This window comes from Serinus canaria, chromosome 5 (assembly GCF_022539315.1).
Source record: "Serinus canaria isolate serCan28SL12 chromosome 5, serCan2020, whole genome shotgun sequence".
Classification (NCBI taxonomy): Eukaryota; Metazoa; Chordata; class Aves; order Passeriformes; family Fringillidae; genus Serinus; species Serinus canaria.
This window is the reverse complement of record NC_066319.1, coordinates 47,241,447-47,258,389: the sequence shown is the minus strand read 5'-3', so window position 1 is coordinate 47,258,389 and position 16,943 is coordinate 47,241,447. Positions and strand designations below refer to the sequence as shown.

Genomic DNA, 16,943 nt, shown 5'->3' with positions numbered 1-16,943 from the left:
AGTCACCTCCATGGCCACCCTCTCGCAAAAGCCGTGTGAGTTTCTGAGGAGTAATAAAGAAGGTAGAAGTAAAAATAAAAGCATAGAAGTCTTCTCATTATAAGCAAAACAAGGCTAGTAATGAAACTTGGCATGAAAATGCATTTTTACTGCGTAAGAGATATTTCAAGCAATTTCTCTTCATCAAAAGACACAGGGTAACTCCTGTCTGCTAATATAGGTGCACTATTTGGCCAGACTGTGTCAGATGTATCTGTATATGCCCAGATGGTCAAGACTAGCTGGGTGTGTTTTCAACATGTCCATGACCACCATCATGTAAATTGTTGCAAAGTAGACTCAATGTCAGCTAAAAACTGAGCTAAATCAGTGCTGAATTTGCACAACTGTCTGTTGAAGTATTAGGAAATGCAGAATTTCATGTGCCACTGACAAGTACATCTCAAGACCCTCTGTGCAGATATCTTTATATTTTCCTTCAGGAAAAGCACCTCGTTGAAAAAAATGCTAGATATTGCTTCTTTCAAGTATATGAATATCTGTGCTTGGAAGGAGATTTGTCCGCATGAAAGGTAAAGAACTGCCAATATTTGTTCTCAGACCCACTCATATGTATTTTGTACTCATGGCTCAAGAAAGAAGAACATAAATCCACTCAATAATAAATGTATATGTGCAAGACAAATGAGTGTGTACTTGAACATTTTTCCAACTGTGTTCTCCTGTGCTAAAGGATTTCATCAGAGATAGCTCTCCCCACTGCAATCACACAACTTCATCTTGGGAGATGCTTTAGCTTGTCCTAAGAGAAGACAGCGAACAATCAGACTTGTTGAGACACTTGCAGTTAAGCTTTTTGCACACTTAGAAACCAAATGGAATTAAATCCATCCTTCTTGAGCCCCCTACTAAGGACACATCTGAAGACTTACCATCTTAAAAGACATATGTGAAAGAAAATGGCCATATCAAATATTTCTTTCATAGCAACTTTTTAAAGTAGCCCATTCAAGCTCACCTCTTCCAAAGTTCACCAGTTTCCATCTCTCCACCTTGTAGGCAGAAAGTGTATCATCAGCTGTAGCCTCCCTCCTGTGACCGCAGGGGCTGTACGGGAGCCCGGCTGGGTGCCCCGGCCCGGCCGAAGATGCCACGCAAAGTGCCACTCCCGGATTCCCTCCGGAACCCTGGGCAGTGGTTACTGTCTGTGGCGTGGGTGGCGCAGATGGGATCTTAGCTATGAGGTACCGAAGCAAAGGAAGGAGGAGGGACGCCCGTATAAGAACCAAGAATCTTTAAAAGCTCTTCCCCGGGGGGGTCAGGGACAGATGACAAAGGGGGGCCGGAGGTGGGGTGCGCTGATAAAGGGAACGGGTGTGATAGGAGGAGACACAAAGCTTACCAATAACGAGGACCCAGGGAGGAGCGTGGGTTACAGCTAAGCCACTGAGGATCACACAGGGGCGGGGAAAAACCCCAGGGGCAAATCACACATCAAATTAAGGAATGACTGACACAGAGAATTCTAGAGATAAGGGGGGGTGGTTACCATGATGGGCAGGGCAGGGCGCAGCTCCAATAGGGAGAAACCATTGTGAGGGAAGTACATGGGGGGAACCGAGGACCGAACCATTATTGAGTTACAAGAGGAATAACCAATTCTAAAAACACACAATGCCACAATTAGCAGGCCTGAATTACAAGCAGGACTAGGGAAATCAAGGCAGCTACATGGATTCCTACTGAGATTCAGCCAGTACTGGGAAGTGTCAACGTCTCTGAGGAGAAGAGCACAGTCCTGTGCAGTGCTGCAAGGCGGCACCATGGAGGGGTGTGAGCCACCTGCCATGGCTGTGGTGTGCTGGAGCACGGCAGATGGGCCACCAGATTTGTTTGTTCTCAGTGTGCATTTTGTGTGCTGTGCTCTGGCAGAGCTGGTGTCTGGGCAGCCAGGAGGAAGCCTGCCTGCTTCCCTTGTGCTGACTCTGCTGGGACATGCCTGAGGACCTGGGAGATGACACTTTCCCAGGAGCTGTTTCAGGGAAAAGCCTCTGGACTCATGTGGTGAGAAGCAGAGAGGAGTTTCCCTGCAGGATGAAATGCAAACTCACAGCACAAGTGGAGACAGGGACTCCTGAGACCATGGTTTCACGGTCATTCCTTGTTAGAAAAGTAGAATTATTTATGTTGGAAGGCACCTCCAATGTTGGAAGGTCATCCAATCCCACCACCTGCTCACAGCAGCACCAGCCTGGAATCTAGCTCAGGTTGCTCAGGGCCACATCCAGGAGGTTTTGGATGTCTTCAAAGACAGCAGTTTCATGGTCTCACACAGAGATGTGCCCTTGTATTTCACCTCCCTGTGAACACTCCTTTCCTTAGTGTTTCCTTAGTCTCATTGGTGCTTCCCTTGCTACAGTTTGCATCCCACACCTTGCTCCTACCACTGAGCACTTCTGGCTCCATCTGCTCTCTAGCATAGCCCATTATGTGGGAGAGGACAGCAAGTGCAGTCTCTCCCTTGGCTTTCTCTTCTCCAGGCTGGAAAAGACCCATTCATGCAGCCTCTCCCCACTTGTCCTGGGCTCCAGCACCCAGAGACCATCAGCCATCCTGGAGAGATGGCACAGATGTAGGGGGATGAGACGTCTCTGGCAGCAGCATCCTATACTCTGGTCAGGGTAAAGCAACTGTGCACCCCAGACTAAGAGAAGGAAGCAGACTCCAAGCCAGATTTTGGAAGTGATGGAACATAACTCTCCTCAGGACCCAGAAGGTCTTGACTTCATTGCAGAAAGGAACTGATACTGCACTGGCAATAACGGAAGGGACTCACTGCAGGGGCCCAGGGGACAGAACTGTGTGTGCCTTCCCTCTCAGACCCTTGTGTCTGAGCAAGACATTCCCCTTTGGAGTGAGCCCAGACCTACTCTGTGGGGCTGGCAGGGGGCAAGACAAATGCACAGCATGAAACCTAAGAAGGAGGAATTTGAAGGTGCAGGTCTGCTGTATTCTCACTTGGAAGCACTAGAGAAGGCACTTGACACAATTTTTCCTGATCTGTATTGGCACCTGGTCCAGCACGTCACTACTGACCTGTTTCATGTAACCACGAGTGCCTTTCCTCTTGAAACACAGAGCTCCACAAATTAAATCTAGCCTGGCAGGGCAGAGTGGGATGCAGCTTTCACCAGCTCCACGCTGACATTTACTCTCAGTGTTCTTGCGGGAGGGACTCTGTGCTCTCTGTACTCCAGAGGGCATCAGCAGAACAGCAGCAACCCACTGTGTTTTAAAATGGCTTTTAGGGAAATTAGTCAAATATTTTATAAAATATGCAAGTGCTTCCCTACTAGAGAAGCAAGCATAGAGTGCTTCTAATTTAAATAATTAATTCTTTTTGGACTACAGTCAGCCTGATTTCAAGGGAATTTATAGTGGATGACTCTTGTTAATGTCGTCAATTCACTAAAAAATGAAACAGTATTATTAAGATATTTTAATAATAATAATAATAATAATAGTACTTTAAGAACTCCAGAGTAACTTGGGGTTCAGAGTAATAAGACACCTAATATTGCAGACCAAGAGTACCAAATTGAAGGGTTGCTGTCTTTCAAAATACCAGAGCAGTGCCTATATAAGCTTACTGCCTGAATAAAAAGAGAGCTACCAGTTTCTATGCAACATATTCTGACATCAAATATTGAAAGAGAGTCTCAGCAAATTTCAGGATGGCTTACGTGGTTGGATGAAACTGTTATATCGATGAGAAAAAGAAAATAGGCATCACATTAGATATAACATTGGAGATTGATATAGACTAGATTTTATTTACTTCATTTTCCCTCTTGCACTCCCATACAAATTTCAGCAGGTACTTCAGGCACTTCCAATTGCAAGAATAAATTGCTCTTAAATAAAGTCATATTAAGTTGATTGGTTTTTCCTTCACTTTTTTTTTTTTGTAACTTTACTCATAGCTGAACTTTTGTGCTCTTATTTTTCTCTCAGTGTGTTGCTCATCTTCAGTCTGAATATGTTTTAGATAGCTTCTGTAAGCTTAGAGGCTATTGTTCATTTGTTTACAGAAAAACAGGCTGTGTGTGCCCAGCTGCTTTTTTCAGTTTGTAAACAATTCAAACACATTTGCTAGCAGTCTGGATCAAAACTTCTAGTGAACTAGTGTGCTTACCTTTGTACAGGTAAGAGGTAGAAGCCAGGAGGGAAAGGATTTGCAGAAGCTCCAACAGCCCTAAATGCATAGAACTTTCCATGCTGTACCTACTGGTAGGTTCACGTGTGCAGGCATACAGGCTGGAAAACAGAGGAGAAGAAATGCTCCATCCATTGTTAATCCCTGAGGAATGGCCCAAAGAAAAATACTTCCAAAACATTTATCCTGTTTTTATAAAGCTTTTCTTTCTGAAAGATTCCCTTTTTAACACGCACTACAAGAAAAGGCATTTTCTTTACAAGAAGGACATTGAGGTGCTTCAGTGTGTCCAGAGAAAGGCAACAGAGCTGGTGAAGGGTCCGGAGCACAAGCTTTACAAGGAGCAGCTGGAGGAGCTAGGGTTGTTTATGCTGGGGAAAAGGAGGCTCAGGGAAGACCTAATCACTCTCCAGAACTACCTGAAAGGAAGTTGCATCAAGGTGGGTGTGGGTCTCTTCTCTCAAGTGATGAGCAATAGAAAAACAGGCAATGGCCTCAAGTTGTGCCAGGACACATTCAGTTTGGATATTAGGAAAAATCACTTCACCAAAAGGATTATGAACACCAGAACAGGCTGCCCAGGGAAGTGGTGGCATTACCATCCTTGGAAGTATTTGACAGATGTGTAGATCAGGCCCTTAACCTCAAAGTTTAGTATGGAGTTCTCACTGCTGGGTAAATGGTTGGACTTGATGGTCTTGGATTTATTTGCCAGCCTAAATGACTCCATGATGTATAGCACCTTTCCTCCTTGAATCCTCTACCTCCCAAGGGGATGATCCTCCTAGATGGAAGGTGTTCACTGGGGCACTGACCTGTGAGTTTTCCAAGCCCTCAATCATACCCACATTAGCACAGTCCCTGTGACTGCCCCTCTGTGGGTGCTGCAGGAGCATACCCTCCCATGGGGCCATGTAAAACACAGGTGGCCTGACCACATGGGTCCAGCTCTGTGTGAAAGCAGGCTCTGTTGTCCTGACCTGCCCTTCCCTGTCTGCTTTTTGGCAGTGCTTGCACCTTATGCCAGCCCGCACTGTGAGTACAAGGCAACAGTTTGTCCTTCAATCCATTGCTGCAGGAGGCATCAGGTGACACCACTCTGGCTGAGGTCTGCTGAGTGCCATGGGGTCCTGGATGTACATCTCAGCCATCATCCTGCCATCCCTACAGCAACCCCCAACCACTACAAATGTCAGTGCTGCTGCTTTTACTTTACAAGGGATGTCCCCAGAAATTGGCCCTTATTAATGGCAATGTAGGTAATTAAGAAATAGTGTATCATTTAAAACAAATATGCCAAATAAAAACTATTAAAAGTCTAGTATAGAGGAAGCAAAATACCTCACTGAAAAATACTAAATTGAGATCTGGCTGCGGCATGCATCCACAGCTGTCTTTTCCTTAGGCTCATGTCTAGTATTATGTATATGTTTCACTTCACTCACTTCAGTTACTTCTACTATATGAACTCATGCAGTTTACAGAAGTTAATGGTGCATGTGAAGCATTTCCCAGAGTGAGTAGCTAGATTCCCATTAGGAGGATGTGTAGAAATGCAGTCAACTTGTAGGACTGTTCTCAGAAAAGGCCAGGTCTGGCCATGCATATACAGCAAAAATTAGGTGCCTGCCCAGAAAAATTGTCTTCACTGTTTACTCTGCACCATTCCTAAAGTAATAACACTTGTCTGTCCTGGTTAATGTTTTCTAGAGGACGTTTTGCTTTCATAATGCTATTCAACTGTATAAATAAGAGAGGGAGCTGCAGAGTAGTCCTGGTGAAGACAGCAGGATCCTAGGGAGCTGCTGTAAGTAGTGATCTTTTTTGCTTCCTATAGAGACTTTAAAAGTGTCTCCTCTTGTTGAATCAATTTTAAATATTTTCTAGGGTTGTATCTTATACTGAAATCTGTCCTATATAATGAGGTTTTTATTGTGGCACCTGGATATAAAAAACATAGGCATCACAACTGAGGGAATGAGTTGCCCACACATTGTCAGGTCATTGGAGGAAGGACTGAGAATCTAAAAGCAGAGCAGTGTCTTGCCAGAAAGCAAGGTGGTCTCTGGAGCCAAGGAATCCTAAAAGGGGAACTTTCCTTGATGTACCTCCTGTTAGAAATAGGCCTTGGGTCATTAAAAGTCAGAAGATGGGTGCTTAGAACTTTTTTTAATGTATTGGTGCTTCTTTTTAAGTAATTCTGGTGATTTTTATACTGAAGGTCTACAAGAAATACCATTGTTTAGGGAATGGTGTATCTAATGTCTGCTTCTGTTTTAGATGAGACATCATTGAGGTAATCATCAGGCTCATTGAGAGGGAAGTGGAGAAACTGGTGATTTTCACATGTTCAGAAGATCACAGTGAGGTCAACATTTTTAATGAGCCAGAAACTAGCCTGTGGTTAGGTGTACACTAGAATGTAGAAACTGAGAACCTGGTCTGATCTGTTCTTGCAGAGAGAAGAAAATCCCCTCTATCTTAACCACTGCAGTTTTTTGTCTATTTTTTATTCTCTTGGCATCAGTGATGCTTCATCCCTGAGTGTGTGCAGTAACTCTGGTGCAACAGCAAACACTCCTGGTGGCCTGGTAGAAGAGTGAGAGCTCATGTTCACCTGTTTCCAGGTAAAAGGAGTCTTGGAGGTGAGTGATGCCACATTCTGGGTGCATTCTCCAATGCTAAGCTGGCTCACAGAAGATAGAAAAAACAGAAAACAGCCCTGTGAATGAACAGTAACACATATTTCTAAAGGATAATGTAAACTAGGCTTCCATATGTCTGCAGCAAAAGAAATTACTTTTAATGAAATATTCACAGTGGTTGGATTCTCTGAACAGTCCAATGGTCTTGGCATGTGTTTGCAATCTCCTCAGGGGCTCAGGCATAGAGGTATCAAAATTCTGAATGACAAGAGAAGTGAATGCTAGATGATCATCTGGAACAGGCCTGGAACCTGTTCAGGTGCATATGATTAAATAAGCAGAGCTTTCTGGCCAGCCAGGAAAGCACAGGTGAGTTTGTGATGCTCCTTTGAATAGGCGGTCCTGGACCTATGAAGCCTGTACCTATGAAGCCTTATGATTTCAGAAGCCTGGCCAGGTTTCTGAGGTTATGTTCTCACACACAGATATGGCTAGTCAAGTCTTTTGTGATTTTTTCTGTGCTTGGGTGATTCTTTTTACAAGTCTCTAAATAGCTGATATTTAGTTCAGCAGACACAACTGGTGGTTGTGGTGCTGTGACTTGATGTGCCTGGTGCCCCCACAGTGCTGCTTTCAGGAAACAAATTTCTCAGATTTCCTTCTTCAGAAACAATCAGGAGGGAAGCAGCACCATCTGGTGAGCAAACAGCTTTTCTATTTATGCCTTCTTATGTTTTTGAGTAGTGCAAATTTTCACGTTGCCTGAAATGAGATTAACAGTGAGGACCCCTTATGGGAGTAGTATGGGATGAATATTGATTTCCTGGAATATTACATGGGACTCTAAAGGCAGAAGGTTGTCTCCAGAATTTCTTCAGTCATTGAGACAGAAATCAGCCCTAAAATGGACAAAATACCTATATCCATATAGAAGCAAGTTCTGTCAGTCAGAAAACTCAGTCCAGCCCACTCCCAGGTTTTCTGGTGGAATTATTCTAAGGTAAATTCAGCTAATCCCAGTGTTCTCCATTTTCTTTCTGAGTTGCATAGTAGGAAATATTGTGTGCTAGGGAAGAGGTAATACAGTCAGCAAATATTGTCACCAAGTCTATTACAGATAAATTGCTGCAAACACTGTCTTCCAAGCACTGGCATGCTCTTGTATCATTGCCTGGTTTGACTGAAAGCTCTTCTTTAAAGCAACCTATTTTTGAACACCACAAGTAAACTGTCATTGTGTAACACACACAAAGAAAAGAGGCAGAGGTTAATGAGTTTCCTTCCAGGTTATTCAGACTAGATTTGGAACTAGAATTGAAGTGCTTTTCACTCCTACTGCTATGTTGATGGATAAACTGTTTTTTTCTGGAAATTATAGAAATAAAGGTCTTAAAGAGCTTTCTGCAAACTTAACTCCTCCATGCTGGAAATTTCCTAAAGGCTTTACAGCACAGGTTCTCAGCCCTTTGCTTTTTAATAAATCACTAGCAACTATGCTCCATAGGAAAATCCATCAGTCTTTAAGACCATATGAGAATCTGCATCTTCTGTTTCCTGCTCAAATGGTGTCAGTTGTCAATTTGTCAGTAGTTGATCACTTGCTAACCCAGAAGCCACAATAACATGAAATGAAATAATAAGTATCAAATATGAAATAAAAATCCACAATCATATTCTGAAGGTTGAAAAAGTGCAAATCTTATTGTAAAAGTACCTTTAGGTTTCAAAACAGAGACTAATGAAGAGGACCACATGTATCTTGAAGTGAATGTCTAGATGATCATATGGAACAGGCCCGGAACCTGTTCAGGTGCATATGATTAAATAAGCAGTATCTTGAAAGCCTAAATAACAAAAAAAAAAAAAAGGCATCTACAAATCACAGCTGCTAAGTCTTTTATAATCTTTTGCCTTGAAAACTAACCATTATCAAGATTTTTTTGAGGTCTGACTCATGAGTCTTGACTGTTTGTGATTGGCCAGTACTGAGTAACAGATGGATGATTCAGATTTTATTTAATTATCTGTGAATTCAGAGCTATAATAAAATGAAATTAATTCCATAAAAGTACATAAATTAACAAAAAAATGTGAACATGTTGTAACTACACAGAGAAAAAATATCAGGATAGGGAAAATTGCCTTCAGAAAACTGTAATTAATATTTTACAGAATACTTACAGCAAAACCATTCTATATCCTTTCACCATAATTTTGAGGTCAAGCCAGATAAAATCCCTTCCTGCTTTGCATTCCAAATAAATAGAATTGGCAGTTTGAGGCGCACAGAAAAGCCAATCTATCAGGTCATATTTTGCAATAAATATTAAATGTGATGAGCTAGAGAACAGGTGGCAACTTATGTTTAAAATGAAATGTTTCTCTTTTTTGGTATTTATGTTATTCTTAATAAATTATGACTGCAGCTGAATAAATAGTTCATAGTAAATAATTTATCCACAGGCAGCTTCTGAATCAGCCTTCTGGATATGTGGAAATAGATTAGGCTTAGCTCTGATGCTTTTGTTTGGGAGTTGATTTCTCTTCAAAGTCTGACTAACACACTGGCTCACTGATAGTAGTTCTAAAAACTCAGAAGTGAAGCTCTTGTGTTGAGTTACAAGTATCTAGATACATCAATAATTATTTCAATGTCAAAATCAGAAGAGACCAAACAATAACTTAAAACTACTGTGTACAGTAATTGAAAATGTAGCTGCCAAGAACCCAACCCTTATGGTTCTTACACTTGTCAGTAATGCTGTTATTGCAAATAGGCATGCTTTTAAAATTACTTATAACAAACATGTAAATGTTTGAATATTTGATTATAGCCTGAAAATGTTTTGTTGTTCTCATGAGTCTATCTGTAAGTGGATATTCAACTACTAATACAAATTGCTCCCTCTGATGATATAGAGAAAGCAGGACCATAAGCACAGCACTTTCTGACAAGTCTCTCAAGTTGAGTCATGCCAGAGATGAAAGGTGCAATTGGTGTAATATGTCCCTCTGTGCACAATTTTAGCAAATCTGGCTCATTATCTCCTCAAACCCTGTGCAACTCTTGCACCATTTCTTTGCCCTAGATTCCTCTTTAGAAATGAGGCCTATTGGGACATTCATACCCCATTTCCAAGGTCTCTTTTTAAGAACTTATAGAGGGCAGAGTGTCAGCTCTGCAATGAAATGTGGCTACCACAGCCAAGTGTAACACACTGATAAACCCTTCACCCTTTGACCAGTGGAGCAGCTGATAACAATAAGGCTTTGTTCTTTATTAATGGCATTGACTGCTTCTGCTGTGCTGAAAATGAACCTACTCCAACAGTTTTGTTGAAGAGACAGTACGTTGTTTCAGGTTCTTATTTAAAACATTGCATTATCTCTATTTAGAAAAAAACCCACCTATTTCTCAGAGAGGTAGGTGCTTATATCTGGTTTGCTACTGAAGAACAGCTTCCATTATTTATCCGTTCTTTAAATAGGACACCTTATCAACCTGACTAAAAGTTTATTTAAAGATCTCCTGCCTGCCTGTTTGCTCAGATTCTATTTCCATGTAGCTACTGAGTGCTGCTCACTTGCATGAATTTCCTCTTTCTCCCCTAACTCACAAGACACCAGACTTCTTCTATGATGAAATTTTTAGGAATTATTCAGACCATTAGTGTCAAAAGCAGAGCTGCACCGATTAGCCAAGAGGTGTTTTGTGATGGGATATGCTCCATTCTCCAGCCTGCTGAGGGTGCTGTGTATTCAACTAATCCATGCTGAATTTTGTCTTTGCAGGTACTTTAGGGTGGGGGTGGCAGAAAGAGTTGGCAGACACTTGCCAGGAAACCTGGAAAAATTTAAAAAAAATTCTGGCAAGAATTGAAGAAACATGGAAACTGAGGACAAAAGAAAGAGATACGACTTTTCGATTCAGTGCTAATGACAGAATAACTCTTTCTACTTAATTAATTTACTTACCTCAGTAACATCATCCCCTTTTTTTTTCTTGTAGGATTTTAGTGCAAGAAGATGAAGACCACATTCTACCTAAGTTTGCTGCTGGCTGGGTTTCACACTGTTGCCCACAGTCAGCTCCCACCCAGTGACCACAATGGACATGACCCAAATGACCCAAAGCACCACATACATCATGGAGGTGAAGCGATGGCTTGCCTCAGACTTGTGCCGAACAATGCTGACTTTGCTTTCCAGTTTTTTAGGGAGGTTGCACAGGAGGAACTAAAAAAGAACATTTTCTTCTCTCCTGTGAGCATCTCCACTGCCTTTGCAATGTTGGCCCTTGGGGCTAGATCAGCCACACAGTCTCAGATCCTGGAAGGACTCGCCTTCAACCTTACAGAGATTCAGGAGAAAGAGATACATGAAGGCTTCCACAACCTAATCCACATGCTGAACCATCCTGAGGGTGGAGTCCAGCTCAACATGGGGAATGCCATCTTTGTAACAGAGAAGCTGAAACTCCTAAAAAAGTTTTCAGATGATGCCAAAGCTCTGTATCAGCTGGAAGCTTTTGCAACTGACTTTAACAAACCCACAGAAGCTGAAAAGCAGATCAATGATTATATAGAGAAGAAAACACATGGGAAAATTATTAATTTGGTCAAGGACATGGACCCACAAACTGTAATGCTTCTGGCTAGCTTTGTTTTCTTTAAAGGTAAGTCTCCTCTAGGGTTCACATTCTCACTATTCATTCTTACCAACAAATCTAATGTTGCCTACCTCAACTGAAAACTGGTCTGGGGAAAATTTCCAATGCTCCTTGCTGAAGGCCAGAGGATCCCCTGATGGCATAGTGAAGGTGGAGAAGAGGTAACAGGAGGAGGGTAATGAGGAGGCAGCTGGAGGCCACACAGTCTTGTTTCTCTTTGTGACAGCTCCAGGAGCTCTGTTCCAAGCCACAGCCTTCTATGCAGCCTGAGTTGGTGTTGCTGGGTTTAACTGTAACTCCAATTGTCTCATATTCTTCTAATTTTCAGTGAAGGCACTGAGACATATATGACCTCATGCCTCTTTTTAAATTATTCATGATTCAATAGCCTAACTTACTACATACTCCTTTTTTTCCCCTATCAGAGTCCTTTATAGATGCACACTAACATTTATAAATGGGAGAAGGTAGTAACAAATAGGGGAGAACATTTTAAGGAACAAAGCAGAAACAATGTGCATTTCTGATGTGGGTTAGATGTGCCCTTAAGCCTGACATAACACCAGTCAGATACGAGATCCTACATTATTTTATCTGCAAATTGAGGCTTATGATTAAAGTCAATAGAAATTAATTGCATGCAATATATGCGTACACAGATGATGTTTACAGAAAGGCCACATAGATTGCCTGAACAGAAAAGCAGTGGTAGGTACAAAAACCCACCTAATTATTTCATTACTGGCATCTGAGACAAAAATTCAAAGTGGAATACAATGCACTCTTTTGAACAGCTAAAAGATCCTTGTGTTACTGTGATACACATTCTAAAGTGTCACATTTGAAAATTCAGTATTTAACACATGGAGAAATATTATTACTAGCTGTAAATATTATTACTAGCTGTAAAAAATTTAGACTATGATGAGGTAAAACATTGGATATTCAATTAAATTCTCCTTCTCTGTATCAGGCAGCTGGGAAAAGCCTTTTGAAGCCGAGCATACTGAAGAAAGGGAGTTCTTTGTGGATGCTGAAACAACTGTGAAAGTCCCTATGATGTACCAGATGGGCAGATTTGACTTCTACTTTGATGAGGAGCTGTCATGCACTGTGGTACGGCTGCATTATAATGGCAGTGCTACTGCATTTCTGGTTCTGCCAGCAAAAGGGGAAATGAAGAAGTTAGAGCAAACTCTGGACAAGGAAACCATCCAGAAATGGTCAGACCATCTCTTCCAGAGGTAACTTGTGCCAGTCAGCTGTAGTGGCACCTAATTTATAGTATTTTTTTCTTTTTGGGGAATGCAAACACTGTGAATGTGGCGATTCTGGGAACTGAGTGGGTTATTTTGGGATCGTGTGCCCTAGTTGTAAAAATCTTGCAGCTGGTTGGTATTTAACTATTCTTTTGTTGGTGGATGAGTGACTTGCTGCTCCCCCAACCAGAGTAGAGATCATCCTATTCCTCTCTAAGGAACAGCAAGCCTAGATTGGTGTTTCTAAAATACTCCATGGACTGGGAGGAATGGTTGCAATTTTAAGCCAAATCTTCTATACTGAGATTTCAGCCAGTGTGTTTTTCCTCTCTTATGTCACTGATACACTGTGACTCAGGCATAAGTCTGAAACTTAAATAAAGCATAACTTACACAGTTTGTAGTAATGTTTTCAGGCATGATATGTCCTACACAATTATCTTGCAGCATTCAAGTTGTTGTTAGAACAGGCAAGTAATTAATTGTGGATGTCCTGATGTCCTGATTTTCTGGCATTTTGCATTGAAACTATAAATATCTAATGAGTTTCTGTTAGTTTCAACCATTGACACCAACATCAGCTAATGCATTTTACAACCTTGTTTGTCTGGGAGAGATCTTAGCAACAGTAGATGAGTAATATCAAGTTAATACTTGCTTAATTTACCAAGCTCTGCCCTAATTCACAATTAATAAGGCTGTGCAGTTCACACCCATATATCTCAGTGCATCATCACAGAAATGCCAGCACAGTCAGTAAAAACCTAATGGGTAGCAAACTGAATATGAGCTAATAATGTGATATCTCAAATATCAAAATTAAAATGTATCATTCTCAGCTGCAATATCAGAAAAGCCTTTATCTAAATGAATTTGTGGTGCAAGGTCATTGAGGATCAATATAGGATTAAGTTCTTCATGGGAGAAACTGTGAGAACAAAATGGCAATTTCTCTTCTACTGTTTTGTTGCAAGGCCGCAAAAGACTTGAGCTACCTAAAGGGTAATCACTGCTGTGGGTGACTGAGGATCCCTGGACACAGCGTGAAAAGAAACTCAACAGAAAACACACTGAGCAGGAGCTGCCTGCAGACAGCTCACAGTCAAAGGCAAATTTGATCATGGCCAGCCCAGAGGAGGAAGACAATTAGAGGACATGGAATCCAAATGTGCAGGCAGCAGGGAGCAGACCTTTCCTGGGGCCATGCCAAATGCCCCAATTATGCCAAAAATACTTATTTGATTTGAAATGCTGGGATTTGCCACACTTCTCCCCAGGCAGACATTGTCAGGACTTTTCTTCAGCTCTCCACATTCCTGAGCATCATGGGCTATCCTTTGTCTCTGCCTGTAAAGAGGGGCTCTTGCTACTATTCTACTTAGCAGAGTGCTCTCAGATATCCTGAAACAAAACAGCAGATAAATACTATTATTGCTATTTTTATTATTAAGAATGATAGTGCCTGTATCACCATGAGAAGCACCAGCAATTGAATTGGTGCTCACTGTACATTCAGTGTCCAAACCCCTGGGATTAGATGCTCATGGGAATTAAACAGATTTCTCACCATCCTTTATATTTATATTTATATTATATTTATATTTATATTTATATTTATAAAGGATATAAATATCCTTTATATTGCTGAAAAATCCTTCTCACCGCCCTCTGTGTTTCTCTTCTACCTAACAGATTTATGAACCTCTACTTCCCCAAATTTTCTATTTCTGGGAGCTATGAAATAAGTAACACCCTCAGGAAGATGGGAATTGTGGATGTGTTCACTGACCAGGCAGATCTCTCTGGCATCACTGGCACCCCAGATCTGAAAGTTTCCAAAGTAAGTCTTTTCTTTCACAAACATGCAGGAAAATCCATCAGTGGTAGCATCCAGAAACACCAGGTATATACAGCTCTCAGCTTCCCAACTTGTCTGCAGCTGTGTCACCCAGGCCTCAGCCTGCAATTTTACAAAAGGAGATTGGCCCTTGGTGACACTGGAGATCAGATTAGATTGCTGCATGTCTGTTTTTTACGAAGAGTGGTATTGGCCAAGACTTTTTGGGCAGTATCTGAAACATAAGAGAAGCATCAACTCCTTATTTCTCAAGGAAAACCACTAATGCTCCCAGGCACAGCACAACCTGTCCTTCTCACCCTGGAGACTCAGACCTGGAGGCACAGACACACAATTACAGGTGGAGCTTCTACCCTTCATCCAGTATTTTGGACTTTTTTAGATTTCCATAGCTCCATCCTAACCCTCATTTAAGCAGCCATGACTACAACAATAGAGGTCTTCTGCCTCTACTCACTTCTCAGTGGATCCCCAAAGCAGGGCTGCTTTAAAAGGACTCTGATTAATTTCGCTAGAGGCTGTTTAACAGCACAGAGTGACTCTATTTTCTTTTTTTCTAGGTTGTCCACAAGGCTTCTCTGGATGTTGATGAGAAAGGTACTGAGGCAGCAGCAGCAACTGCTGTTGAAATAATGCCACTGAGTAGTCCTCCAACCATTGAATTCAGCCACCCCTTCCTCATGCTGATTTTTGACAGAGATACAAACAGTACACTCTTCATAGGAAAAATAGTTAATCCAACTATCACTAGTTAAAGTGACATATGAATTTTGTTTGCTACTACTAATTAAAGATGTGAAAATGCATGACATGATTTATTTCCATTTGTACCAGCTCATATATGGCTCTTTGTTAGTAATAGTTTTTATTTTGTGTCATCATCCAAAATTTTGGTATTGACCATGACACTTGCTGAAGAGGAAGGAAGAAATTGTTTTAAATTCAGCTAGAAGATAATGCCTTTTTTACCTGACTGAAAGACAAGGAAAGACCTAAGCTTTGCCAGCATTTGGAAAGAAATGTTTATATTACAATGGAAGACTCCTGATTAATACGATGTAGTCAGCAGGTAAAATGATGAATAATCTTGCAAACAATGCAGAAGTGGTTGCAATTTACCATAAGTAAATCTGAGATGGGAACAGTTGGATCAACATTGCAGGGTCACAGAAACCTGAGGCTTCTAATGGAGACAGCACTGGGAATGTGAAAAGCTGCCTTCAACAGCCTTCTGTACCAGAAACCTTTTATCATTCTTAGGATCAATCTAGCAGCAAATCTTCCTGAGTTTCTTGCAGCTTAAAAGAAAGCAGGAGGATCAAATCTGCCTTGAATCTGATTTTCACCACCTGTTACCAATTTGACAGATTTAGATGGAGTTACTGACTCCTCACATATGTATCCATGAGTGGTGAGGAGGAGGGTGCAGCTGAATAGGAAGGTGAGGTATTTGGACGGCAATTACTCAAGCATACTGTCAGCAGAGATTTGTGGAAAACCTAAAAGGAGACTGTGGAAAATTAGAGGTCTTTCAAATGCTTTTGTCCTTTTACAGCCAAAGATGTAAGTAAGGAGCATGCAATAAGCAAATCATCTGACCCCGGAGATTGGGCACCTAGGTAGAACATAGGGCAGTTTGAAGGCTGGCTGGGAACCACCTTCAATAGACTTACCTTGGCAACTGGTACCAGAAGGAGTAGAATTAGCTCTGTTTTCCCTAAAGTTGTGGAGTTTGGGAAGAGATGAAATGGTGTTATGTCATTACCAATGGTGCTGGGAGCAGTCAAAGACTTGAGAAGCCAACACAATCTCAGCAAGTTCTTGTGTGCTTGCTGTGAAATTAAGAGCAAATGTTATTTTATTAATTGGTGCAAAGCATTGTCTCCTCTGATGCAGTCTAAAGGAAAGCTCCCTTTCTGCTCTGTGTTCCTTCAAGAATCCTGTTAACCCTCTGTTAACAGGATTCTTGAAGGTGCTTTTTGACTAAATATAGTCTCAGTATAGATGAATTAATCAACAACTCATAGCATCGAAGGCAGGACTTACAGTGACAGAAATCCATGCACATTCCTGCATACTCCTCTATCTGTTTGGGTGTCTTTGTAGCCCAACGCCCACACAGCAGTGATTAACAAGCCCCCCAACCTAACTGGAGGCTTTTCATCTGCCTTAAATACAGCTGGAGGGCACAGCCGCCGTGGGTTAGCTTTAGCTGTTATCACTCCTTCTGGTAACTGCTGCCAAACAACGGGCACCCAAGAGAAGCCACAGTACAACCTTTAGGGGGTAGAGAGCT

General features: G+C 41.6%; 1 protein-coding gene across 3 annotated transcripts; it reads left to right on the top strand.

Annotated features, from left to right (window-relative positions):
• Positions 1 to 5,933: 5,933 nt before the first annotated feature.
• On the top strand, positions 5,934 to 15,453 carry LOC103826450 (alpha-1-antitrypsin-like). Of its 3 annotated transcripts, none has more exons than XM_009101778.4 (6): positions 5,934 to 6,023; positions 6,744 to 6,843; positions 10,871 to 11,536; positions 12,504 to 12,774; positions 14,482 to 14,629; positions 15,208 to 15,453. In XM_009101778.4, the coding sequence occupies exons 3-6, from the start codon at positions 10,888 to 10,890 to the stop codon at positions 15,400 to 15,402; spliced, it is 1,263 nt and encodes a 420-aa protein (XP_009100026.1). In that variant the 5' UTR covers positions 5,934 to 6,023; positions 6,744 to 6,843; positions 10,871 to 10,887; the 3' UTR covers positions 15,403 to 15,453. The 3 variants fall into 3 exon arrangements, with proteins under 3 accessions (XP_009100026.1, XP_009100027.1, XP_018762817.1); XM_009101779.4 differs by having other exon boundaries at positions 6,744 to 6,861; XM_018907272.3 differs by lacking the exon at positions 6,744 to 6,843 and having other exon boundaries at positions 5,978 to 6,023.
• Positions 15,454 to 16,943: the final 1,490 nt, after the last annotated feature.

Bases quoted from the DNA above. Each gene is read 5' to 3' on its own strand.
- LOC103826450 (XM_009101778.4), top strand. From the start codon at position 10,888: ATGAAGACCACATTCTACCTAAGTTTGCTGCTGGCTGGGTTTCACACT. The intron at 12,775-14,481 runs GTAACTTGTGCC...TCTACCTAACAG, and splicing joins TCAGACCATCTCTTCCAGAG to ATTTATGAACCTCTACTTCC. The intron at 14,630-15,207 runs GTAAGTCTTTTC...CTTTTTTTCTAG, and splicing joins CAGATCTGAAAGTTTCCAAA to GTTGTCCACAAGGCTTCTCT.